Source organism: Crocodylus siamensis, chromosome 4, assembly GCF_052110815.1.
Source record: "Crocodylus siamensis isolate JL-2025a chromosome 4, ASM5211081v1, whole genome shotgun sequence".
Classification (NCBI taxonomy): domain Eukaryota; kingdom Metazoa; phylum Chordata; order Crocodylia; family Crocodylidae; genus Crocodylus; species Crocodylus siamensis.
The window spans coordinates 185,852,488-185,879,402 of NC_143398.1; the positions used below are offsets into that span (position 1 = coordinate 185,852,488).

The following is a 26,915-nucleotide window of genomic DNA, read 5'->3' on the forward strand; positions in this document are numbered from 1 at the left end:
AGCCATGACTTATGAAGGAAATGGAGAGGAGGAAAAGGCTATGACTAGGGGCCTCACAAACAATAATGTGAATTTGGCGCTCATTACAGGCAAGGAAGTATTGAAGGAAGAATGGAAGCCTTTATGGATATAGATCTTCAGGTGTTGATTTCACATTACAGGTGTGAAGATGCATTTAAGATTGGATTTAGTAAGCTCAAAATACATTTATGACACTTTAACTGTTAGGATATGAGTAGAGCTGCTCTGTTGCATGGTTCAGCAGTAGAATCCTTGTCTGCCACGTGGGAGACCTGGGTTTGATTCGTAGACACGTATATAACTACAGCCACCGAGGCACTGAATGTCCAGACTCAGTCTGGCCTTTGGCTTCTGTCTCAACGGACTAACGGGGAGATGGAAGATCTGGGCAGCCTGCACACTCCTCCATACTCCTGCCTAAACATATGCGTCGAAGGTTTTGGTGACCTCTCATGCATAATCCAGAAGGATCAACAGTTGCCTGCTATGAGGCAAAGCTATGAAAAATTAAACTTTTTGTTCTAGATATGTTGCAAACATATTGAGATGGAACAACTAGCCTCTCAGTCTTTGTTGTCAGAAGGCTGGACCCTACACACTACCCTAAATGTTTTTAGGGGTTTTTTTATTCAGTAGTTGTGGGTGCAGCTTAGACAGATTAATGGGGCTCACTTGCATAATGTGGTTTCACCGGAAGTCTATATAGAGAACATTTATACCATATCACTACTATAAGGACCTTTTATATATGCGATATTTAATTTTCTCTCACACTCAAACCCCATTCAATTCAATTTCAGACAGAATCCTTAATAAATTGAAAGCCATGCTTCTGGAAATGACATAACAGACATACAACCATAATATAAATTTAACAAAAATAACAGAAATACAAATTTAATAATAGGGCCAACCATTATAAAATCATTATTCCTACTCCTAGAATTAACATAATCATGTACAAATATGGTGATAAATCAGATCATGAATCTATAAAAATGTTGTCCTTAGGTCCACAATTAACACAGTAAAAAACAAATATAGTGATAAAGTTTATCAGTCATATCAACAGTAAAAGATGTTTAACTCTGATTGAGTCAGCCTTGTAAACAAAAATTGAAAGATGGTTTACTAAATATGCATCTGTTTGCTGGAGGAGCCATATTAATTTCTCTCTATTTGAGAAGTATGTCAGTTTCTGCAAGAAAGGTGATAAATACTTTCTCCTTACATTGTTATATAGAGGATGTTCTAAGGTGTAATGAATAGTGTCTTCCAAAACTCCTAGACAGGCTGGGCAACATCTTTTAGTCCTTGGAATGGGAAGTCTATGTCCAGCCAAAACAGCTGTGGGCATCTGTTCAGTCTTGAGTCTAGTCAGAGAGGTTTGCCAGTTAGTGTTGAGCTCCACCTTTCTGCCCCCACAGTCTAATTTCCAAAGAATATATAGAGGGGTGATGCAAATAGCCCTGGCCACTGCAAAATGATTTTGCCTGGCAATATCTTGGAACCTCTGGAAAACCTGGACCTTTTCTGTGGGGGAGGAAGAGTCTTTCATTGTCCCATCCTGGAAAAAGCAAAAGTGCGGGGAAGAAAATCTAGCCAAGGAGATTGAAGAGAAGGGGGATTATTGATGTCTTCTATATAGCACAATTTGAGCAAGCGAAACAGTAGAAGAGTCAGAATTTAAACCAGAATCCCACCATTCTAATAATAATATTAGTTAAAATGGAATCTAGTCCCATGTCTAATCTCAAGAAAGATGCAGGCGTTGAAGGAGGAAGACCCAGAAGAGCCCTGAGAAATGTATTCTGAGGTATGTCTATATCATTACTGGAGGCATAGCCCCATACTTCAGTACCTTACAGGATCTGAGACGTAACTTTGGCTTTATATACTAATATGGCAGCTTGGACTGATCGTCCTGCTGTGGTCTCATAAAATTTATTTATAGCCACTGCTGATTAGGCTGCCTTAGTTTTAACCAACTGGATGTGGTGTTTCCATGATGGAGGAGCTGTAAACATCACACCCAAATACCTATAGGTCTTTAACAACTTTGAGTTTGATTTCCCCCCATGTTCCATGGGTATTTTATCAAATGGCTTCCCCAAAACATTATTTTGGATTTATCCTAGTTTCATAGATGTTAGAATCAGAAGGGACCTATTAGATCATTGAGTCTGACCCCCTGTTCTGGGCAGGAATGAGTGCTGGGGTCAGATGACCCAGCCAGTTGTCTATCCAATCTCCTTTTAAATACCTCCAAGGAAGGGGACAGCACCACCTCCCTTGGAAGCGTATTCCATATTTTGGCAGCCCTCGCTGTAAAGAATTTTTTCCTGATGTCCAGTCTGAATTTGCTCTCTTCCAGTTTGTAGCCATTATTTCTAGTTATCCTGACAGGTGCCCTTGTAAACATTGTATCCCTTATTTCTTGCTGGTCCCCCCACCCAATGAGTTTGTCACGAGATCACCTCTTAGCCTCCCTTTGTGGAGGCTGAAGAGGTTCAGGGCTCCCAATCAGTCCACATAGGGTTTTTTTCTGTAGGCCTTTTAACCAAATGAGTGGCCCTCCTCTGAACCATGTCCAGGCCATCCACATCCTTCCTGAAGTGTGGTGCCCAAATCTGGATGCAGTACTCCATATATGGCCTGACCAATGCTGCATAGAGGGAAAGTATCACCTCCCTAGGCCTACTTATGCAAGAAAGAGTGCGGTTAGCTTTACTTATTACTTCATCACACTGGTGACTCATATTCATTTTGGAGTCGACTACAACTCCGAGATCCCTTTTCGCAATTGTGCTACTTAGAATGGTCCCTCCCAGGCTGTAGGAGTGTTGATGATTCTTCCTCCCCAGGTGCAACACATGACACTTATCCTTGTTAAACTGCATCCTGTTCTGTTCAGCCCACTTCCCCAGCCTGTCCAAATCAGCCCTGCTGTCTAGTTTGTGTACTTCCTCCCATAGTTTGGTGTCATCAGCAAACTTGAGTGCTTTCTATTCCCTCATCCAAGTCACTAATGAAGATATTGAATAGTACCAGTCCTAGGACAGAGCCTTGGGGGACTCTGCTGCCTACATTTCTCCAGGTGGAAACCGACCTGTCCACCACTACTTTCTGGGTACATCCCATAAGCCAGTTTTCTACCCACCAGACTGTGTAATAATCTACATTGCAACTGTTTATTTATAAGAATTGGATGTGACACTGTGTCAAAGGCCTTTTTCAAATCTAAGTAAATAACATCTACCTCTATTTCAGCAGGGGTCATAGGATCCCAGCAAGATAAACATCCAAATTTCTCTTGAAGGCGTTCAAAGTAGGTGCTTGAACCACCTCCAGTGGCAGTCTATTTCAGACCTTGGGGGCTCGGACTGTAAAGAAGTTCTTCCTTATGTCCAGCCTGAAATGGTCCTGGAGGAGTTTGTGACCATTTGACCTTGTCATCCGTTAGGGTGCTCTGGGGAACAGATGTTCCCCCAGATCCTGGTGAGTACCCTTTATAAACTTATAGGCAGCCATCAGATCACCCTTGAGTCTGAGCTTTTCCAGGCTGAAGAGTCCCATAGTTCTCAGCCTCTGATAATAAGGTCTGTTTTCCTGACCTTTGATCATGCGCGTGGCTCTCCTCTGGATTCTCTCAAGCTTCTCCACATCCTTTTTGAATTGTGGAGCCCAAAACTGGAAGCAGTACTCCAGCTTCAGCCTCACCAAGGTCGAGTACAGTGGGAGAATGATGTCCTGGGATTTGTTTGAGAAGCATCTATGGATGCAAGCCAGTGTTTTACTCACTTTACTAGCTGCAGCATCACATTAATGGCTCATGTTCATCTTGTGGTCTGTCAGGACCGCCAAGTTTCTTTCTTCCGTAGTGCTAGCCAGCATAACACTGCTGGGCCTGTAAGGATGCTGCAGGTTTTTCCTCCCAAGGTGGAGAACTTGCATCTTTCGGTGTGAAAACACCATCAGGTTCTTGTCCACCCATTTCCTGAGTCTGTCAAGGTCAGCCTGGATTGCCCTCCTGTCCTCGGGTGTGGACGCTTTACCCGAGAGTTTGGTGTCGTCGGTGAACTTGGCCAGTCTACTTCTGACTCCAGTGTCCACATCATTAATGAAGATGTTGAATAATATAGGCCCGAGGACAGAGCCTTGAGAGACCCCACTGGTCACAGCGCACCACGATGATTGACTTCTGTCAACCACCACCCTCTGGGTCTGACCATGGAGCCAATTCCCCAGCCGGTGGATCATGGTGAAGCCAAAGCTGCAGTTGGCCAGTTTTGCTAAGAGGTGATCATGGGATACCAGATCGAAGGCTTTTTTAAAGTCAAGATATATGACTTCAATTTCCTCTCCCTGGAGGATCATCAGGGCCTGTTGACTTAAATTCGTTCAACCCCTCCAGGTACCCCTTTACTATGTCAGCACGAACAGTTGGTGGGTTGGTATCTATACTGGGTTTATCTAAAGTCCGAGTCATAATTTATCTTTAAGTTATTTTTGTCCATAAAGATGCTCAAAAGTTATAACTGCTTTCTGTAATCCAATGGAGGGTTTTTGACATTATGAAGGTGTCATCTGTGTACATTAAAGTAGGGATCGGGCAGACCAGATTCAGATTTGAACTCAGGTTGGTACACAGATTTGAAAGAATATGTAGAGGTAAATAGTAGTAAATATTCAGTCTTTATCAGGTCTCCACAAGAAAACAAATGTTACTAAATCTTTATTTCATGCCTGTAGTACTGGTTTCTGAAGTGGAGAGCATTAGGTATCGTTCAGGGTGCACGTGCATGCACACCCTAGAGGCTTGGAAACCTTGGCTAACTAATATGCAAAGCAGCTTTCCATTCAATTTGGAGTGATGTGTTTAATTTGGGATTAAGGGAGAAAGTTCTGTGGTATTTTAGTTGTTTGAAGTACCAGACTGAATTATGTTCTTTTCCAAAGAAAAATTATCTTGTCCTTGGAACTCAAGTATCAGTGGAGAATAAAGTTGTGCTAGAAACAAATGGCCCTTTAGGAACTGTTCTGTCACATTAGGGGTGCTTAGAGACATAGGAAAAAACCAAACAAGCAGTGCTTACTTTCAGCTTGGCACAGCCCCGTGCCAAGTGCAGTGCATGTCCAGAAGAGGAATCATGACAGTTTGACCTGGCTCGCCGAGCATCTGTATAGCTCATGCACTTCAGCGGGGCTTTTTGCACTTTTATTTAATAGCTGATTCAATCAGCTATTAGATAAAAACACCAAAAAGCCCCACTGAAGTATGCTATTCATTTAGACTCCTCAGGCCTACTGCTGGGATATTGAAATGAATGTATAATTTAACAGTCTAGGTTGAGATTTTAAATGGAGTTTAAGGCAGTGAATTAGATGCCCAAATGGTATTGACTTGCATTAAGAGAAGGCATACTTCCCATTTTGTTCCAATGTCTCAGCTTCTCTCTCTCTTTTTTTTTTTTTTTAAATAAAGATTGAAGTCTCTGTTAGTCATGTTAGTAAAGAAAATATACAAAATGTGGAATAACGTACCCAATTCAGAGACAGCTCCTTGAGTTCGCAGAGAATGTGAAATAATAGGTCTGTTGTGTGAACCACCCTGATCTTTTCAGAGGGCACTGATTCACATACCAGTGACGGTGCTGTAAATCTTACATGTTTTTGAGTGGTAATAAAGAACAGAAAGTATCATTTTGTGAAGATGCCATGGATTTCCTGAGAAGCATTTGCTTGGGATCCCCAGTTTGGTATAGTCTCTGAGCATCCCCTGAAGCTAGCCCAAGTATAAATTCTAGAGAGGGTAAGTCCCTGGATCCTTGGACTTCAGGAACTTTTCATCCCTAATATCACTGGTTATTCATTTTGCCTTCTGGTTCAGTTTCTGGAGAGTGAATTTAGCTCTTCAAGGTGACAGAGTGCACCCAAAGTCACAAGCAGCAAAGCACTCAGCTCTTCTTAAAATGAAACGATTTTCATTGTCTTAAAGCCGAGCTGTCAAAAATCCAGCCCAAGGAGCCCTATAATCCAGGCCACAGTACTGTCCATGGTTGTTGGACCAGCACTGCACAGTGCACGCAGCATGCTCTGGCCCTTGTTCCTGGGCTGCATGCAGTGCGCATAGTTCGTCTGGTGCAGGCTCCACATAGCATCAGGGCTGGAGCTGGCTATGCTGCACACAGGGCCAGTCTAGGGCATGCACCACACAGGGTGTGCACTGTATGTTGTGTCCATGCTATACTGACCTTCCATGCTGGATCTGGGGCCTGTCCAGATCAAGCCTACAGACTGGCCATGCATGCTGGATTCAGCATGCAGAGCTGGTGTGGCACGTGGCATGGGCTCTGGACTGGTCACATGTTATACAGGGCTGCAGCTGGGGCTGGGATATGCTGCATGTGGTGTGTGGGGCTGGTCTGAGGGGGGCTGCCATGGCATACTGGGCTAGAACTGGAGCATGTGGGGCCATTTTGGAGTCTGCGCTGTATGTGCTACCCGCACCGGACTAGCCCTGCACGCTGGGTGTGGGGCTGGTTCAGACTAGGTCTACAAAATGGCTGTTCATGCCACATGCAGCACATAGGGTTTATTTGGTTCAGGTGCCACATCCAACACAAGCCCTGGATTGGTCCTGCATGCCACATGCAGTGCATACGCCAAACAAGCCCCACACCCCATATACTATGGGTAGGGCCAAAGCCATGCCTGGTGCATGCCACATATGGTGTGTGGGGCTGGAGCCAGTGCTTATTGCATGCAAGCAGCATGTGGGGTGGTCTATGGTGCACACTGTGTGGCACCAGCACTGCACCAGCCTGCATGCTGGACCCAGTACATGGGGCCAGATGAGTTTGACATACCTGGCCTACAGCAGTACGGCAGACAAAGTCCTTCTGCTCCAAAGCCCAAACCATTTCTGTCAGGAGAATTGCCTGGCTGTTCTCTCTCGGGCGGCTCTCATCTTGCCTGTCTGTCCTCTGCATTGTCTCTGGACATCTCCCTTTTCAGGTACTCCTCTCTTCCTGTCACTAGAAACAGCAAGGAGTCTCTTCAGGGGCTTGTCTGGACTCCTTTTAATGTTTCTTGCTTCATGGCCTATTTCCAGAATACAGCACTCAGGCAGGTTTTTCTTCTAAATGTATTTAACCCCTTCTTGCCCTGAGGTATCTAAAATTGATATAACAAACCTATTTAAAACTGGTTTATAGGTAGGGACCTACCAAAATCATGGTGGAAGTACACTCTGTAGAGTTCCTTTAATCTGGATGGTTTTGCCATATGGCCCCCACTGTCCCCGATAGGTGGAGGGGCTCTGGCAGCCCTGCCACTTGCCGCTGATCGCTGGGGAGGCAAAAACCATACCATGGCTTTTGCCTCCTGCTGCTGATTGGCCAAGGTGTCCTGGTGGCCCCACTGCTTGCTGCTGATTGGCCAGAAGGCAAAAGCTGCAGCATATTTAAAACCATGGTTTTTGCCTCCCCAGCAATCAGTGGTGGGACCTGCAGGGCTCCTCTGCCAATCAGGGGCAGGGGGAGGAGGCCTGGAAAAACCAGCAGGATTAATGGAGCCACTGGGAATGCACTTCCATGATTTTGGTAGGTCCCTATTTATAAGGAAGCCATAGTCTGTCCAGATGTATGCAGTGTTTCCTGAGACATTAAAGTTAAGGCACTGCACATGAGTAGTTGGTAGGGTAGGAAAATTGAAAACAGTTTCTGATGTCCAGACCTTTGAAAAGATGTAGTAAAGTCTTGGTCCATCTTGTTTAGTTTAATTTTTAAAATGTTCAGCCTGCACTGCTAAACACTTTCTAAGCTATGCCACCCCCTGCCCAAATCATAGGATAGATTCTTGGTGGAACTGATGTGGCAGCAAAGTGGATTGTTAAAGAAGAGTGCCTGGTTTAGACTTTCCTTCATTGTTTGAGATTCATCTTTCTGATGTGAGAAGCTGTTAAAAATGAAGAGTTTGTTAAAATTTAATTGCACTTTAATTAGTACTAGCACTGATCTGCTGGCCATAGTTCACAGCTATGCAATGTTGCTTTGCAGGATGCTGAGAAACGTACCCCTCTTCACGTTGCAGCTTTCCTGGGCGATGCAGAGATCATTGAGCTCCTTATTCTTTCAGGTAACATGAAATATGCATTACTTTATTAATTGATAAAAAAGGTAGTTTGCAAGCTGAAGGGAATAACTGTAGGAGACATCTTTAATTTATGCAGGTTAGCTCTGGGCACTCCCTCGCAAATGTTTCAGATAACATTAAGCTCTTTACAAGATAAGAGAGCTGGTTTAAGTGACTTGATACTGTTATGTTAACGGTCCTGTGAGAAGAACTAAATGAAGTAAAGCAGCTAATTTGCGATGTGTTAAGGCTGTTCTGTATTTCCAGGTACAGAAAAGCACTTCAGCACATGTAAGATCAGGGGTCAGCAACTAGTGGCCTCCAGGCTGGACCCAGCTTGCAGACATGGGACTGCGCTGCTATTCAGTGACAGGGTTCTGTCTGCAAGCACTCTTCTCATGCTGTTGTAGGAAGAAGTGCCAGCTGCAGACACTTTCTGTGTGACTGGGGAACGAACAGTGCTGGTAGCAGGGTCCAAGTGCTTCCCCTCCCATCTCAAGCCCAGGGTGGATCATTTTGCCCCACAGCCAGAAAAGGTTGCCAACCCCTGTGTAAGACCATCCGTGTTTAGCAATGAGCTGAAACAAGAGCTTAAGTTCTGTTGATTTTTAGGAGAACTGAAGACTTCTGCTAAATGGGGCTGATTTTAAGCATGTGGTATAAATGAAAGACGTACTTAAATCTTCACTGAATTAGCAGTTTCACAGAATTGTGGACCTCATCCTAGAATTCTGACATCTAGTTAGAGTTTAGAAACTAACAAAACACTTGAAGCAAGCTGGCTCCAAATTGGCTACTGACCAACAAATGTTTATAGATTTATTCTGAATAGCAAATGAATTTGAGAAAATCATTATCTGTTGGGAGACGATTCATGGTGAGGAGGGAAATGTGTTAAATAAGTTAACTTGTTAATTGTTCATCAAACCCTAATAAGCAATTCCTCTTCTGAAAATCTTTTCTGTGAGTTTTAACATAACAAATGCAAATACGTTTGTGTGTGTGTAGTACAAGTATACCCTTGCATAACCTATTTTTATATTTTTGTAAATTAATTTTGTTGTTGTACAACATATCTTAAGCTGAATATATGATATATTAAACTTTATAAATGAGAATGTGACAATTTGTAAAAGCTGTAAACTCTTTGGAGTTAAGCAGCTTAGTTTACTTGGGCTTGCTTTGTGAGGGTACTGCCTGAAAAATCATTCTGTTTGCTGTCTGAAATCCTGAACTGAGGAACAGACTTTCTAATAATTTCCTAAGCACTGAATAAAAGTAATGTGCTCTAATATATATGTGCTTGATGATCAAGCAGAAGGTACTTGTCCCACATCCATTTGTGTGGGACCCTCAGAGCCCCGAGTTTCTCTCCAGTGTACTGCCTCTTGTCCTGGAACAGGCTGAGATTGCCCTAGGGGAGGGGTGGGAAATTATTTTGGGTAGAGGGCCGCTTACTGAGTTTTGGCAAGCCATCGAGGGCCGCGTGACAGGCAGCCAGAGGCAGATAAATATTAATTTTCTAACTTTTTTAGGGGTCCTGCGGGCTGGATAGAATGGCCTGGCGGGCTGCATCCCACCTACAGGTTGCATTTTGCCCACCCCTGCCCTAGGATAACTCCTTACCTCCACACATCTCAGTTCCACTGCCCTTATACTGGACTAGGGGTACCATATATTTCCAGTTTCAAAAAGGAGGACACCTGTCAGGGGTGGGGTAATATGATTGTGGCAGTGATAAGCCTATGCCCTCCCTCTGTCCCTCAACCCAAAGACACAGTCTCCCCAGCTCTGCTGGTGCCCCTCACCCCTGACCTATGGTACCCCACCCCCCAGATCATGCTGGTGCCTCTCATTCCCAACCCAGAGCCCCTTGGCACTACATCTGCCCCATGCTCCCAGCTGTCCCACCGCTGCAAATACAAGCACTGGCCCTGGTGTCACTGGTCAGGCCATGCAGCTCCCGGCTACCCCCAAAGGGCCCCCCACACCCTTTCTCCGCTGGAGGGACAGGTGCCTCTCCTGCCCTGCTGCAGCTCCAGCATCTGGACAGCTTTCCCCAGTGCCAGCAGGCACCCCCCCCCCCCCCCCCCGCACACCTGTCCCTTCCACACACCCCTGCTGCACATATGTGTGCACACCCACACAGCTCCCCTGGACAGTCCCCAGGCTCTGGCCCCCCAACCCCCCACCCCCGTAGACTTACCTGCATCCAGCTGCTGCAGCTACTTCCCCCACCCTTCAAGGCTGCATGCTGGCCACATGCATGTGTGCATGCAGGTGTATGTGATGCCCCCTGTCTCCAGTCACCCTCTTCCTGTTCCCCCCAGCCCCAAGCAGCTCCTTGCTAGGGCAAGCTGGGAAGTGCCAGGGAAAACTTTGATGCTAAGCAGAGCAAAAGCCCAGACATTTGTTGATATTTTAAAACACTGCCCAAACGGAGATGGGAAGACCCGAAAACAGGATGTGTCTGTGAAAACCTGGACATATGGTAACCCTATACTGAACCCCACAGCGGCAGCAAGGGGAATTCTCCCAGCTCCAGGTGGCCTCCCTTTGGGTTGTAAGAGAAATATTAGGCCTCCTTTTCCATAGAAAGGGCTAGCCTAGATTATCACTTGTCCAGAGATCACTTTTTCCATAAGCAGTCGGGAAACAAAACAACAAAAGGATTTATTATGCAGGAGAAAAGAATTGTACAAGTAAAACTGACCATAAGTGTGGAGGCAGACAAATAGAACAAGTACAGTTTCTTACCCTCTCATCTAGCCACACCCTAGCCCTAGCCCTTGCCAGCGTCTCCAGAACTCAGCTTTCCTGCTGATTCTGCCAGCTCTGATTGCTTGGGCCACTGAACCACCAAAGCCTGGGATCCAAAAGGCCTTGATTTATCTCAACTGTAAAAAGTCCTCCAAAGGCAGCCCCCCTTAACATTATTTTAATTGCTTATGAGTCTCCATGAGCATGAGACTTCTCAAAAAAAATGTCTCCCTCGGGCACCTGGCGTTTCTCTGGCCTGATGGACCCTTTCTCTTAGATATCTTTGCTACAGAGTGATTTCCCCATAACAGGCAGACAATACCTTAGGTGTGTGCTAAATACCTCACTTGACTAACTTCCAGTTACATCATGAAGTTACAAAAATGCATTTATATTAAATACCATAATACATATAGATATGAAAATAACAAAACTGAACCCATTTTTTCATGAGCTACAAATTGAGAGTAAATACCATAGGAGCAAATCTTATTTGGGAGAATATCCAAGCATGCCACATGGTGAGTCCCAGAGGCAACTTGGTTTTGGGATAAATCTGTTACAGTATTTTATACCCTTTTAGACCTTGTGATATAAAGGGTAAAACACAGTCTTGAATGCTGGACTGCGAACCAGGAACTGATTACTGACAAGGAACGATGGACACAAATTATTAGAGAGTAGGTTTAGATTAGACATCCGCAAGAACTACTTCACAGTTAGGGCAGGTAGGAGCTGGAACCAGCTTCCTAGGGAAGTGGTGCTGGCTCCTACCCTGGGGATCTTTAAGAAGAGGCTTGATGACTACCTGGCTGGACTCATTTGAGTCCAGTCTTTTCTCCCGCCCAGGCAGGGGGTCGGACTTGAAGATCTACAAGGTCCCTTCCGACCCTACTTCTGTGATTCTACGATTCTATTTTTAATCAAGGCTGCTGACAGTACTAACTTCTGTGACTTGGCCAAATTAAACTCCTCTCTATTACTTTCCAGTCAATAGTAGGAATTAATACCCACCTACTTTGCTAATAAGTAGAGCCATTGGGAAAAATAATCCGAGGCATAACAACACGTCCCAGTGCCTGGGGCTGCTGTCACACACATGGACAGTGGCAAGTTCTTGTTGTAGCTGCAGCAGCCCTTTTTTTTAGAGCCCTTCGATAAAGATTTCAGAACTACCTTTCTTATTGTGTTGAGAAGAGACCTCACTGAGATTTCCTTTCTCACAATAATGTTATGTCCTAACAAAATATGTAAAGTACTAGCAAAACTCGTGAGTAAGGATTGATGCATATAATTACGTTTATTCTAACATACATAGAGGGTAAAAAGAAGGTACCGGTAATGTGGGACCTCTGCAAGACACGCTAGGAAATCTGGTCGTCACACCAGAGGACAAAGCTAACCTATTTAACAATTTCTTTGCCTCCATTTTCCTGAGCAGGGACTGGGTCACGCCCCCGCACCAGGACCTCCATAGACCCCAGGGGAGGTGCACCCAGACCTAGGTTCAGTGAAGATCTAGTCAGGGAACTTCTGGAGGGACTGGATGTATTTAAATCAGCTGGTCCGGACGATCTCCACCCCAGAGTGCTGAGGGAATCAGCAGAGGTCATTGTGGGACCCCTGGCATGGCTTTTCATGGTGCTCTGGTGTGGTGCCAGAGGACTGGAAGAGGGCCACCGTGGTTCCCATTTTCAAAAAAGGGAGGAAGGAAGACCCAGGAAACTATAGGCCAGTTAGTCTTACCTCGATCCTGGGGAAGCTTTCTGAGAGAATTATCGTAGCGCATGTCCATGAGGGGCCAGCAGGGGAGGTTATGCTTAGGGGCAACCAACACAGGTTCATTAGCGGCAGGTCCTGTCAGACCAACCTGGTGGCCTTCTACGACCAGGTCACCAAATCCTTAGATGCAGGGGTAGCAGTGGACATAGTCTTCCTGGACTTTAGGAAGGCCTTCGACACAGTCTCTCACCCCGTTCTTGTTAAAAAAAACTAGAGGACTGTGAGGTCGACACCTACACAGTCAATTGGGTCACTAACTGGCTGGAGGGCCGCACCCAGAGAGTGGTGGTGGATGGGTCATTTTCGACCTGGAGGGACGTGGGCAGTGGGGTTCTGCAGGGCTCGGTCCTGGGGCCCGCGCTATTCAACATCTTCATCAGCGACTTGGATGAGGGGGTAAAAAGCACTCTGTTCAAATTTGCAGACGACACTAAGATGTCGGGGGAAGTGGGCATGCTAGAAGGGAGGAATAGGCTGCAATCGGACTTAGACAGGTTACAGGGGTGGGCGGATGAGAATAGGATGGGATTCAACACTGACAGGTGCAAGGTGATGTACCTGGGGAGGAAGAACCAGCACCATACCTACAGGCTGGGGAACTCCCTTCTTGTCAGTGCAGGGGCAGAAAAGGGTCTTGGAGTCGTCATTGATGCTAAAATGAACATGTGCCGGCAGTGCGGGGATGCAGTCAGGAAGGCCAACCGCACCTTGTCATGCATCCACAGATGCATCTCAAGCAGGTCCAAGGAGGTGATCCTCCCCCTCTATGCAGCACTGGTCAGGCCACAGTTGGAGTACTGCGTCCAGTTCTGGGCGCCACACTTCAGGAGGGATGCGGACAACATGGAGAGGGTCCAGAGGAGGGCCACTCACATGATCAGGGGCAGCAGGGCAGGCCCTACGAGGAGAGGCTCAGGGACCTGAACCTGTTCAGCCTCCACAAAACAAGGCTGAGGGGGGATCTAGTGGCCTGTTACAAACTAGTCAGGGGGGTCCAGCAGACATTGAGGGAGTCCCTGTTCCCCCGAGCGCTACTAAGAGTGACAAGAAATAAGTCACAAGCTGGCAGAGGGTCGATTTAGGCTAGATATCAGGAGGCGCTAGTTCACAGTCAGGGCGGCTAGGATCTGGAACCAACTTCCAAGAGAAGTGGTGCTGGCTCCTACCCTGGGGGTCTTTAAGAGGAGGCTAAATGTACACCTTGCAGTACTCTTTCCTGCCATGGCAGGGGGTCGGACTTGATGATCTGCTTGGGTCCCTTCTGACCCTATCAACTATGAAAAAAGATTTTGTTTTAATTTTATTTAAAAAAAAATTGTTCTTATTTGCTCAAGTTTTATTTGAGAACTGTTTGTCAAATTATAACTTTCTTTGCCAAAGAGACTGGAAAATGGCAATATGACATCTGTCCATTGCTGCTGTTGTAATTGAGTCATACTGTGAGTTTGGCTGCTTTTACTTATCCAAAACAATATAAAACTGTTTTTAGATTGGACTTCTGTAATGAAAGAGATAACAGTGTTGTGATGGATGAATGCCTTGGTAGTATCAAAGTTTGTAACAATAAACTGTAGTGTAAAAACTGCCACTAAATTAGCCAGCGAATGGTATTTTATGAAATAACCATAGCTCTAGGATTTTTACTTTAATTTAGACCATCTACTCACAATTCTTACTTAGCTGTCAATGATACCAAAATTACATCATCAATAACGTTCACATGTTTTGAAGCAAAAGTAGTTGAAACAGAACTCTCATTTAAATGTTGTTGTTTTCCCACCACACATGCATTGCTCCGCCAGTTTTCAAGAAAAGCTCATTATCCAATAACAGTTGGAGAAAGCAGAAAAAAAGTTTAAATGATTAGTTAACTAAATGAGGTACTGCACACATTCTCTCTGTTCATCTTTGACATTTTAGATCAGTTCGCTGTCTGATCAAGAAGCTTAACTTATGAAGCACTTGTATATCTGACGGTTCACTGTGTCAGTGATATCATAAAAATGACTTGGAGTGAATGTTATTGTACTGACTGATTGTGTTTTTCTGATATGTTAGAACAAATGTACTTTTTTCAGCAGGAGGTAAAGATTAATAACCTTCATTTTAATATAGCATGTAATCACTGTCGGTTCTTGTTACTGTGCATTATCACCCTGCAAGAAGGATGCCGTGGCACAAGTAGCTGCCTGAAGAATATCTGTCGAAATAACAGATGAAACATATCTGCTTCATTTCTCCCATGAATTCTAATAGCATCTTCAGTGCATTCCCTATGGAAGAAGTGACCTGACTGTGGTAGAATACCCTAGAAAATATTGATTTTCCATTTTGTTTCTTATATAGAAAGAAAATTTTGTGGGAAGTTTTCAATTCAGACATACTGTCAGTCAGGTCTCATAGTCTTTGCAGTTTTTCTTGTGGACAATTAAAATTCAGATCTGGCTTTTTGAGGTAACCAACTGGGGTAAAAATAGAAACTAGCTCATAATTTAAGTGATTCCTCTTCATACTAGCAGAGCCATGATGGAGTTCAGTTTGGGGGACTCTGGAACTTCAACACTGTTAACATGCGTGGGGTGTGAATCAAAGGTAATGTTGTGTGTGATATATTCTATCTATTCATTTCCTTTCAATCAATGAACTATCATTATTCACACTGCACATCTTTTGTATCCACTTGGTAGAGACTGAGTTATGAGTCATTATAAATTTCTTTGCTATAGTGATCTGCTACTGCTAGTCAGGCAAGAAGGGCTGATCACAACAACAGCTTCTTTCCCTCCTTTCTCTTGTGCATTCAGCATTTATTAAAATGCTTCACAAACGATAAATCTGATGACAAATGTCACCAAATAAACAGCATAACTCTATTGTCTGATTTTAAACAAAAGAGGACAGGAATTGTATTTAAGGAGAGAAAGCAGAAATGAAATGCCTACAAGTGGAGAAACATATTTGCCTATTTCATTTAATACAGGATTCAGGAGAGAAATTCCATAAAATATGCTCATTCTTAGATTTGTAGCCCATTAATGTTGGCAGCACAAAAAAATATGGTGTCTAATGAATAAAACATATGCCCTGTTGCTTTGAGACATACCATTAGTGGATTCATAAGTAACCATTAAAATAAGAGTCTGTTCAGAATTAACAAAGAAGATACAGACTTGGGTTTTCAGTTGGCAAATTGAGCATTGGTCCATTCAAATGAATAGAACTAGGTGGATTTATATGAGCTGAGGATATCATCCGTGATTATTTTCATCAAAGGGGGTCTGGGGCTGAGTTTATTTTTGCAGTCTCCACTGAAGCACACAGGTTGAGCATTTAGACATGGTTTCGCCCCTGCCCAGAATAAGAAGAGTAGGTGAATAGTAAATGTCTGTCATATCAATACAGTTTTATTTATAAATATACACATCCACAGGTGCATGTGGAGAACCACCCAGGCAAGTAGTTATACAAGGTAACATGTCTCACACCCATGTACACTGGTGTAAGCCTAGGGTCTTTCCTGAGGTACCCTTTTTATAAATAAAATCTGAGCTCAGAGCCTTGCCTTGAGGGGCTTGCAATCTAAAGATATTTATCATGCTTTTAAAGTAGTGCTGTATGGCATGACATAAGATAGCAATCATAGAGCCAGCTGTCCCAGCAAGATTTCTGGAAACAAGAGGGGAAGTATAGCTACTGGCTATGGTCTTGCATAATGCTGGCTCCTTTTGTTGTCGGTAGAACCTTAGTCCTCTGCAGCCCTAGCATGTAAGAGCTACAGTTGTGGCAGAAGTAAGCTGTTGCTTAAGAAATCTTATGCATCTCAGATTTAGTTAGTCTATAACAGGGGTGGGGAAAATGCAGCCCGCAGGCCAAATGTGGACTGCCAGGCCATTTTATCTGGCCTGCAGGACCCCTAAAAAAAATTAGAAAATTAATATTTATCTGTCCCTGGCTGCCTGTCATGTGGCCCTCAATAGTTTGCCAAAACTCAGCAAGTGGCCCTCTGTCCAAAATAATTGCCTGCCCCTGGTCTATAAGGTGCAGTTATACCCTACCTTTAACCTTATGCTCCTCCAGTTTGGTTGCTATGGGTCAGGTTCTCAACCCTATTTAGACTTTTTGCACAGAGTAAAAAGGCCTGAGCAGTGTAAAGGGAACTCAAGAATCCATAGGATTCACTGTAGCTGGAGGAGGATTCCAGGTTGTCCAACTTCCCAGTGGCCAGGGCTGCACAACCCTGGGGCTACACCAACAGGGGCCATTGCCTCTAGTGGCTGCATGTCCTCCTCCACCCAGTCTGCCTAGGTGACCCCTCCCCAGCCCGTGCTGCTCTGTGTGCCCTCTCCACTGCTGCACCCTGCATCCAGGTTCCCCACAGCTGCGTTGCATGCCCACCCTGGTGCTGGTTCCATACAGCCTGCTGCACCTTGGTCCCAGGCACTCCTTTTGCTGGACTGTGAACTCCCTCCTGCTGCCGCTGTCTGCGCCCACCTGCTGCTCCATGTGCCTGGGTGACCCTCCCCACCCCCTGCATGCTACCTCCTCCATTGCTGCTTCCTGCAACCCCTTTTTCCACTGTGCCCTGCCTGCTGCACTGATTACCACCCCTGGATGCCCAGGTGCCCTGACTCATCATTAGCTTTTTGCCAATGAGCTTTCCATGGCAAAGCAACAGCTAAGAGTTAGCTCAAGCTCAGTTAGGCTCCAGAGCAGCGAAAGACGCACGGGTGAAGCCCGCTGCGCCCCCGCTCCCCCGAAGCCCCCCAGACACCCCCTCAGCAGCTGCAGAGCCCCCTGCCAACCCCCAGCACAGCCAGAGGTAAGCGGGCTCGTGGTGGGAAGGGGTTAACTCCTTGCTCCCTGGGAGGAGGCGGCTGCGTGGAGCCAGGCCGGGTCAAGCCCCCGCCCAGGCCCCTACTTGGCCCAGCCCCGCAGGGAGAGAGAAGAGAAGGAGTGGGGTACTCACCAGTCCCCCTCCTGTAGGGCCCCCCAAATCCCGGGCTGGGCCCCCCTGGCCTGAGAAACCAGCGTTCCCTGACGGCAGGCCCACTGCCCATGCACACAGTTTAAAAGGGCTCGCCAAACAGGGAAAAAAAGCTCAGTTAGGCTCCGGAGCGGTGAGAGACGCGTGGGTGAAGCCCACTGCGCCCCCACTCCTCAGCCCCCCAGACACTCCCTCAGCAGCCGCAGAGCCCCCTGCCGACCCCCAGCACAGCTGGAGGTAAGCGGGCTCATGGTGGGAAGGGGTTAACTCCTCGCCCCCTGGGAGGAGGCAGCTGCGTGGAGCCGGGCCGGGTCAAGTCCCCGCCCAGGGCCCTACTTGGCCCAGCCCCCCAGGGAGCCACACGAACAGGCACTTGAGGTAGCGCGGAGTTTGCACAGGAGAGGGCGTGGGAGGGCACGAGACCCTGCCTGCGACCCCCCCAGAGCAGTCAGTCTCAGCCGTAGCCAGCCTACCAGAGGCATGACACGGATGGGCACGTGCCGCATCCCGAGGGTCCCCTCGGGCTCTGTGGCCCCTCCATTGGGCACCTCAGAGACGGCCGCCCAGACGGAGCCCATGGTTCCAGGCTCCACGCAGACAGAGCCCTTGGCTCTTGGCTGCGGGGGGTGCCTGTCCCTTTTTCAGGCTCTGGGGTCCGGGAGCATGGCCACCTCCCCTTGTGGGGTCTGCTCCCTACTGGGGTCTCTGGCGCGCCAGCTGGAGGAGCTCCAGGCCACTGTCCAGAGACTGTGTGCCATCAGGGACTGCAAGCAGGAGATAGACTCCTACTGCCAGGCCCTTCTCCCCCGGGAGCCGCAGGGTAGAGCACTGTCTCCCTCCAGGACTAAGGAGAACTGTGGGACCTCCCGCTCTGCCCAGTCAGGGGCATGGACCAAGGTGGTCAAGGGCCCTAAGGCCCGCCGCACCAAGGCCCCTCCCTCGCCAGAGCTTAGCAACAGGTTCGCACCTCTTGCAGCCCCAGCAGATCCTGTCAGTTGCCAGCTCCCGCAGGCAACCCAGGTTCAACCACAGCTACTGCCCCTGCTCTCCCCAAGACAAAATGAAAGGTGTTTGTTGTGGGAGACTCCATCCTGCGGGGGACTGAGGGGGCAATCTGCTGCCCCGACCCCTTAGCCCGGGAAGTCTGCTGCTTCCTGGGGGCCGGCATCCGAGACATTGCGGAGAGGTTCCCACAGCTCCTCCGGCCCACAGACCACTATCCCATGCTCCTTACTCACGTGGGCACCAATGACACGGCTCGGAGCACCCCCAGCCAGGTCATGAGGTGCTACAGGGATTTGGGAGCGGGGCTCTAGGGGTCTGGGAGCTCAGGTGGTGTTTTCGTCGATCCTCCCAGCCTCGGGGTATAGGCTGAGGAGGGAGAGGAGGATCCACGCAGTGAACCAAAGACTACGGAGCTGGTGTCATCGGGAAGGCTTTGGCTTCCACAACCACAGCCCGCTCTTTGGCGAGAGAGGCAGCAAGCTGCTGGGAAGAGATGGCCTCCACCTCTCCCCCCTGGGGAGGAGGCTCTTCTCAGCCAGGCTGGCTGACCTGCTCCACCGGGCTTTAAACTAAGCCCGCTGGGGGATGGGGGGACTACTGCCACTACTGGGCCGCTGAGCAACCCTTGCAAAGCCAGCAGACCAAGGCACTTAAGGGAGCCCACCCCTGCCCCAGCCCTGGCACAATCTGTGGGCAAGGCAAGAGCCCCCAAGGGCACACTTGCCTGCCTGTACACTAATGCCAGGAGCCTGGGCAACAAGCAGGAGGAGCTCATCCTCCTGCTCAGTGCAAAGAATTATGATGTCATTGGGATAACGGAGACCTGGTGGGACTCCACCCATGACTGGACCACAGGTATAGAGGGCTATACCCTGTACAGGAGGGATCATGTTGACAAAAGGGGCGGGGGTGTAGCTCTCTATGTGAAGAAAAGCTACATGTCCCTGCAAGCTGATGTTGGCGACCGGCATGGACAGCTAGAGACCCTCTGGGTAAAAATTTGTGGGGAATACGGCACAGGGGACACAACGGTGGGAGTCTACTACAGACCTCCCACTCAAAGTCCTGAGCTTGACCAGGAGTTCGCCCGGAAACTGACTGAGGCTGCTTGCTCCAGGACCTTGGTTGTCATGGGTGACTTCAATTACCCAGACATCTCGTGGGAATCACTCAGCAAAATCCAAGCGGTCGCAAAGCTTTCTCTCGTGCGTGGATGACCTCTACCTGACTCAAGAAGTCTACGGGCCAATGAGAGGCAAAGCGCTGCTCAACCTGGTACTGGCTACGGGGGACGACCTAATCGGCGACCTAGTGATTGATGGGAAGCTGGATGACAGCGACCACGAGCTGATCACCTTCACCATCCGCCGTAAAGCTGGCAAGTCAGTCAGCAACACAGAAGTTCTTGATTTCAGAAAAGCCGACTTTGACAAGCTCAAGAGGCTTGTCGGTCAGGCCCTTAGGGACCATGACCCTAGGGAGATGGGAGTTCAAGAAGAGTGGTTGCTTCTCAAGGAAGCGATCCTCAATGCACAAGCTAAATCTATTCCAACACGGAGGAAAGGCAGCAAGAAGGCACAGCAGCCCTCCTGGCTCTTCAGGGAGCTAGTGGACCTCCTGCGGCTAAAAAGGAGAGCCTACAAAGGATGGAGGACGGGAATCACCTCCAAGGAGGATTATTCTGCGCTGGTGCGGTCCTGCAGGGAGCAAACCAGGAAAGCCAAGGCTGCAACTGAACTCCAACTAGCTTCAAGCATCAAGGACAACAAAAAGTCCTTTTTCAGATATGTGGGGAGCCGGAGGAAAAGCAAGGGCAACGTTGGATCCCTGCTAAACCAGATGGGGCAACTGGCAACTGACGCCCAGGAAAAAGCCAACTTATTAAATAGGTACTTTGCGTCAGTCTCATCAGTCCCATGGGACGCCCATGCCTGCTATGGGGCTGGGGGATCCGGGTGATGAGGATCCCCTACCCTCCATAAATGCTGACCTCGTGAAGGAACACCTTGAGAAGCTAGATACCTTCAAGTCAGCCGGCCCTGACGATCTACACCCCAGGGTACTCAAGGAGCTGGTGAGCGTCATAGCCCAGGCCCTGGCACGGGTCTTCGAGAGCTCCTGGTGCTCTGGTGTAGTGCCCGAAAACTGGAAGCAGGCCAATGTGGTGCCGATCTTCAAGAAAGGGAGGAGAGTGGATCCGGCTAACTACAGGCCCATTAGCCTGACTTCTATCCTGGGGAAGATCTTAGAAAAGTTTATTAAGGAGGCCATCCTTGATGGACTGGCCCAGGCTAACATCTTAAGGGATAGCCAGCACGGGTTTGTTGCGGGTAGGCCTTGTTTGACCAATCTCATTTCCTTCTATGACCAGGTGACCTATCAATCTCTTCTCCCTCGTGCAGGTGATGTCATATATCTTGACTTCAAAAAAGCTTTTGATCTGGTATCCCATGATCACCTCTTGGCCAAACTGGCCAGTTGGCTCCACCACGATCCGCTGGCTGGGAAATTGGCTCCGTGGTCGGACCCAGAGGGTTGTGATTGATGGCAGTCGCTCATCGTGGTGCCCTGTGACCAGTGGGTTCCCTCAAGGCTCTGTCCTTGGACCCATACTGTTCAACCTCTTCATTAATGATGTGGACATTGGAGTCAGGAGTGGACTGGCCAAGTTCACCGATGACACCAAACTTTGGGGCAAAGCATCCACGCCAGAAGACAGGTAGGTGATCCAGGCTGACCTGGACAAGCTCAGCAAATGGGCAGAGGAGAACCTGATGGTGTTTAACACCAAAAAATGCAAGGCTCTCCACCTTGGGAGGAAAAACCTGCAGCACCCTTATAGGCTCGGCAGTGCTACGTTGGATAGCACTACAGAAGAAAGAGACTTGGGGGTCATCATTGACCACAAGATGAACATGAGCCTCCAATGCGAAGCTGCGGCTAGTAAAGCGACCAAAACGCTGGCTTGCATCCATAGATGCTTCTCGAGCAAATCCCGGGACGTCATTCTCCCCTTGTACTCGGCCTTGGTGAGGCTGCAGCTGGAGTACTGCGTCCAGTTTTGGGCTCCACAATTCAAAAAGGATGTGGAGAAGCTTGAGAGAGTCCAGAGGAGAGTGACGCGCATGATCAGAGGTCAGGAAAACAGATCTTACGATGATATGCTGAGAGACATGGGACTCTTTAGCCTGGAAAAGCGTAGGCTCAGGGGTGATCTGATGGCCACCTATAAGTTTATCAGGGGTGACCACCAGGATCTGGGGGAACATTTGTTCACCAGAGCGCCCCAAGGGATGACTAGGTCAAACGGTCACAAACTCCTGCAAGACCGTTTCAGGTTGGACATAAGGAAGAATTTCTTTACTGTCCGAGCCCCCAAGGTCTGGAACAGTCTGACAGCGGAGGTGGTTCAAGCACCTACATTGAACACCTTCAAGAGTAAATTGGATGCTTATCTTGCTGGGATCCTATGACCCCAGCTGACTTCCTGCCCCTTGGGCAGGGGGCTGGACTTGATGATCTCCCGAGGTCCCTTCCAGCCCTGATGTCTATGAAATCTATGAAGAGTTCTGACAGAATTAAGGTTGCTGTCAGAATTAACACTTTGTCATGTGACTGGCCACCAGAAAGCACTCTACAGCCATGCCTTGGCAAGTGGATGGCTGCAGAGCACTTTAAAAGTGCCCAGTTGCACGACAAATGAAACCTTATTATATGAGGATTCAGATGAAGGTGCTTCAAAGTGGAGTGCCTTCACTAACTTGTGTCAGTTCACTCTGGGAGTTGGGCTGGGTTGATCCAGTCTACCCTACCCCTGGTGCTATGTTCAGGATCGGAGGGGAGGGAGCTTGGTCTGCATCTGGCCCAGCATCCACTGGCAGGGGGTGTGGATTGGAGACCCTCTGAGCTGGGGAGGGGCTCCAATCTACCCTTCTACCCCTCCAGCACAGGCTGGGCCAACCCCAGACTGAGCTCTCTCCCCTCCCTTCCCCCCCTCCTATCCTGAAGACGGCACTGGAGCTGGGAGTAGGGAGTGGGGTTAGGGGAGAGAGCCTGCAGAAACGCAGCGGGCTCCAAAATGAAGCTCAGTACTCCATCCCCCATGACCCAACAGAGAAAATCCGTTGGGTTGGGGTGGGGGATGGAGGGTTGTTATAACTGATGATGCCTCCTGTGAAGTTCCATGAGTTATAGTGGGAAGTTGCAAATCTGTCAGTGCCTTAACTGTGATCCTGAGAGCTACAATTTAACCCCTCTCAGGGCCCACACACTACCAGTGGGGCAGCTGTGAGCTAGATCACAAGGACAGTGATAAGGTTGCCTTCTAAAGACCCCCTTGAAAGCTCCAGCCCGCAAGGGCAGTTGTAAGGTTGCAATATGTGGTAATATGAGAATTCCAGACAGTGCGGTGACCAGCCCACATTAGGAAACAGTTCTCTGTAATTTAAATGGGTTCTTCAAAGTTTTCTGTATTTTGTAATGGGGTCTCAGAGTAGTCCAGACTGATGGGAGTGTAATGGTGGTTTAAATCCACTATAGGTGCTTAAGTATGAGTGCACACATGTGCAAGATACCTACCATTCGATTGTTTAATTTAGTTACATCTGGCAATGGTCCAGCTTGTGCTAAGGTTATAAGTTCCAGCTTGCCTGAATGGGTGAGCCAATTCTGTTTTTGGCTTTTTTTATACTGTATTTCACTTTAAACCCTTTTTGTTGTGTTTCATTTTTTCTTTAACTTGTTTTGCATATGCCTGCTAATTCTGATAATAAGCAGTGAAATCATTACTGACATGCTTTCTATGCAGTGTTTTGTAATTCACCTGAAAATAATAAATCAGGACACCTTAAATTAGAATCTAAAGAGAAGTGAGTTAATGAGAGGTGTCTCCATCTGTTGGCGAGTAGATAATGATTTCAAGAGCTTAGACTTCAGAACCATACTTCTCTGGAGATGTCAGGGTTTTGTATGCATAGTGCTATGGAAAACTGGTAGAGAAATGTTAACTGTGCTTCTGAGAGCAAAAATTAGTTATTTATTTTTTCATCAGTTGGAACAGCAGCAACTTCCTGGAAAAACAAATAGTTAAAATTTGTAATGAGCGGTGCAGCTTGGATCATACAGATTTATTTCCTCTTTAGGCGGTAAAGCTTGAGAAAGAAAGATCTTAGTGATTACAGAATGGTCTTGTTAGAAAAGACCTGCTTATAGGAAGTTTCCTTCTGATTGGATCTTTAATATTATTCATGCACATTATGAATGTTGTCTGCTTCAGACTTCTCAAAAACAAGTCTAATACCTACAGTATGCATTCAGATGCACCCATGCCATTCTTGCTAGATATAGTGGTAGTTATGATGTACTTGAAAACAGGTTCTGGTCTGAAAGTTACTTTTTGTTGTTGCTGAGGGTTTTTTGTTTGTTTGCTTGCTTGCTGCATTTTAAATGATGAAGAACAGTGTTGAGGGATTTTTAATAATGCAGCTTTGGATAAAAAGGCACTGCTAGGCATCTTTACATCTGTGTAGGCATGTCTTTGTATTAAACAATCCGAAATTCCTTACAGAGATGAGCATAAAACATAGATTAGTTTGACTAACATTGTACAACACTGGGAAGGGTAGATTTAAGATCAAAATACACAGCCAGGAGCTGGGAAATATCTATCTTATTCTAGGCCCTACTACTGATTTTCTGTGCCCACTAACAGTCATTTAGGTTTTAGGTCAGGGGTGGGCAAAATATGGCCTGTGGGCCAGATCCAGTCCATGGAGGGACTTTGTCCAGCCTGCAGCATGCCCCTCGGTCCCACCTGGCCCGTGGCATGTCCCACCATCCCTTGGGCACGTAGCAGGGCTGGGGTGGCTCCACAGCTGGACTGCCTTTCTAGGTGGCCCAGGCCGTGGCAGCTCCCTGTGGCTGCTGCTGTGTCTGGCCCCAGCCCCTTGGTACTGGTAGGGTCCTGCACACACAGCCCTGACCCTAGCCTGCCCTGTGCCCGCTCTGGATTTGGCCTGGTGGAGTGGACCAGCTGTGGACCAGCTGGAACCCACATGCATAGCCCTGATCCTGGCTCGCCCCACGCCTATTCCAAACTAGGCCACCACCCATGCCAAACAGTGGCAGCAGGGGCACTGACTGGGCAGAAGCTGCTGCTCAGTATGGAAGGAAAAGAAGCCCCTTCCCCTTGCTGCAGCCACCTGGAGCCTATGCCCAAGCTGCCCTGTGGCTCCCCTGCACTGACACTGCTGTCCTGCTGCACACCCTGGAGGCAGCAGTGATGGCATCAGAGAGGAGCCACAGGGCAACCTGGGCATGGGCTCTGTGTCGCTGTAGCAAGAAGAGCCTGGCAGTGGAGAGGGGAAGGGGCTGCTTTTCCCATGCATTGAGTAGTAGCAGCTTCTGCCTGGCCGCTGCTGCTGCTCAGCATGAGTGGATGGTCCAGAGCAGGCGCGGGGTGGGCTGAGGTCAGACTGTGCATAAGGTTTCTGGATGTTCTGCTCTGGTCCGGGTGAGTCTAGAATGGGCACGGGGTGGGCCAGGGTCCGAACTGGATCTCTGCACTGTTGGCGGTGGCAAGGAGGAACCGCAGGTCGTGTGGGCTCTGGGCTGTGACTGGCCCACAGTAGCTCTCCAGAACTGCCTATGTGGTCTCCGGGGCCCAAATAATTGCTTGCTTCTGATTTGGGTGCTTAATTTGAGACGGAGAGAGCCTGGATTTCAACAAGTGGCTTAAATGCAGGCACACAGCACACTTGAAAATCAGTCCTTAAGTGAAAACCGAAACACTGAAGTATCTAGATATTGAGGATACTCTTGAAAACATAGGTCTTAATCTTTTTGTGTTTGTTTTCCCTTGTGTAAAATGGCCTGTATTTCCTTATGTCTGAGGAACTTGTGATTTATAAAAATAATTTAAAAGTGCTTTGAGATCCTTGGATGAAAGAAGCTAAAGATTATAGTTTAGTTGAACCAAATACAATATATTGAGTGAAATGATTTGGAAAAAAAACATTTACCAATTTGTATTTGATAAAACTTTTGTCTCTTGCCTGTTGCCTAAATACTGTGTTTCTTTTTTAAACATTTATGGCAAATACATATTCAGTGGACAGATTAAACTGGCTGTGAAGGAGTAATCCCTCTCTGTTAGATAAACAACACAATGGAAAACGTACAGGGGAAAACAGCTGAGAGATACAAGACTGCTACTATGTGTTGCATATTATATTTTTGGGCTATGATCACTTTGCTTTTCTAATTTTCTTTGGTTGTGTTCTTGGCAGCTACCTATTCAGCTTTCTGAAGAATGAGTAGATCAGTAAAAACCTTAACCAGCTACTTAAGGGCGGGACAGGATGGTACCTTAGGCTGTTTGTAGATGTGCTCACTGTTTTCTAAACCATGTTAACTGATCCACATCATACAGTTCGAATCAAATTTCAATTCAGATTAAGGGTTACTATATAATTACTGACCATCACAGCAGGGGGCCCTGGCTATACACAGTCTATACACTTGACAGCCCCTTAACAGGCATAATTCACAGTGTCTGTGTGGGCTTATGCTTGGACGTAATTAGGAGCGATATAAGTCTGTTTAACCACTGCTAGGATTGTTGTAATCCTACTGACAGTTATCTAAAATGCTGTTCCAGAAGGCATAATGGTTACAATTGACCTGCACTTTATACTTGGTTATACTGAGGTGTTGTTGGCACATTTGACTGTAAAGGTGTTTGTTACTTTGTGCCTGATGGCCTCCCTTGTGTGGCAAAAACCCAATTGAGTTTCCCTTGCTAGGATTGATATTTGCCGTGCTTATCTGCCAAGTTTCTAAGGAATTGTATATACATGTTAATTAATACAGTTTAAATTACCTAGTTCAGTGCCCTAATCTGTATTAATTTTAATTCGCATTCAGTGAGGATTAGTTAATTCAGACTGGAGCCAATTTTAATTAGGACTACAGACATTTATGTATATATAGTGATAGCTGTAGTCCAGATTAAACCTAGAAAAATGTAACATCTATAAACAGCCTTAGAGACTAAGTGTCTCTAAAGTATTCAGAAAGGCATACACTTTCACAGGCAACAATTTACTTCATCAGATGCTATGAACAGACTATTCAGTAACTGTTTATAATCCTGCCCTGTCCACCCTGCCTACCCTGCCCTGTCTTTTGCCTGACTTCAAACCAACATGGCTTATTACTTCACAGCTAC

At 47.2% G+C, this 26,915-nt stretch overlaps 1 protein-coding gene across 8 annotated transcripts in view; it reads left to right on the top strand.

Moving 5' to 3' along the window:
• The window catches only part of ANKRD44 (ankyrin repeat domain 44), a 230,805-nt gene that overhangs the window by 105,785 nt on the left and 98,105 nt on the right, over positions 1 to 26,915 (top strand). For all 8 annotated transcript variants that reach the window (XM_090045188.1, XM_090045187.1, XM_090045192.1 and 5 more), the window contains exon 3: positions 8,082 to 8,160. In XM_090045188.1, the coding sequence (XP_089901314.1) occupies positions 8,082 to 8,160 (79 nt within the window). The remainder of the gene's footprint in view (positions 1 to 8,081; positions 8,161 to 26,915) is intronic.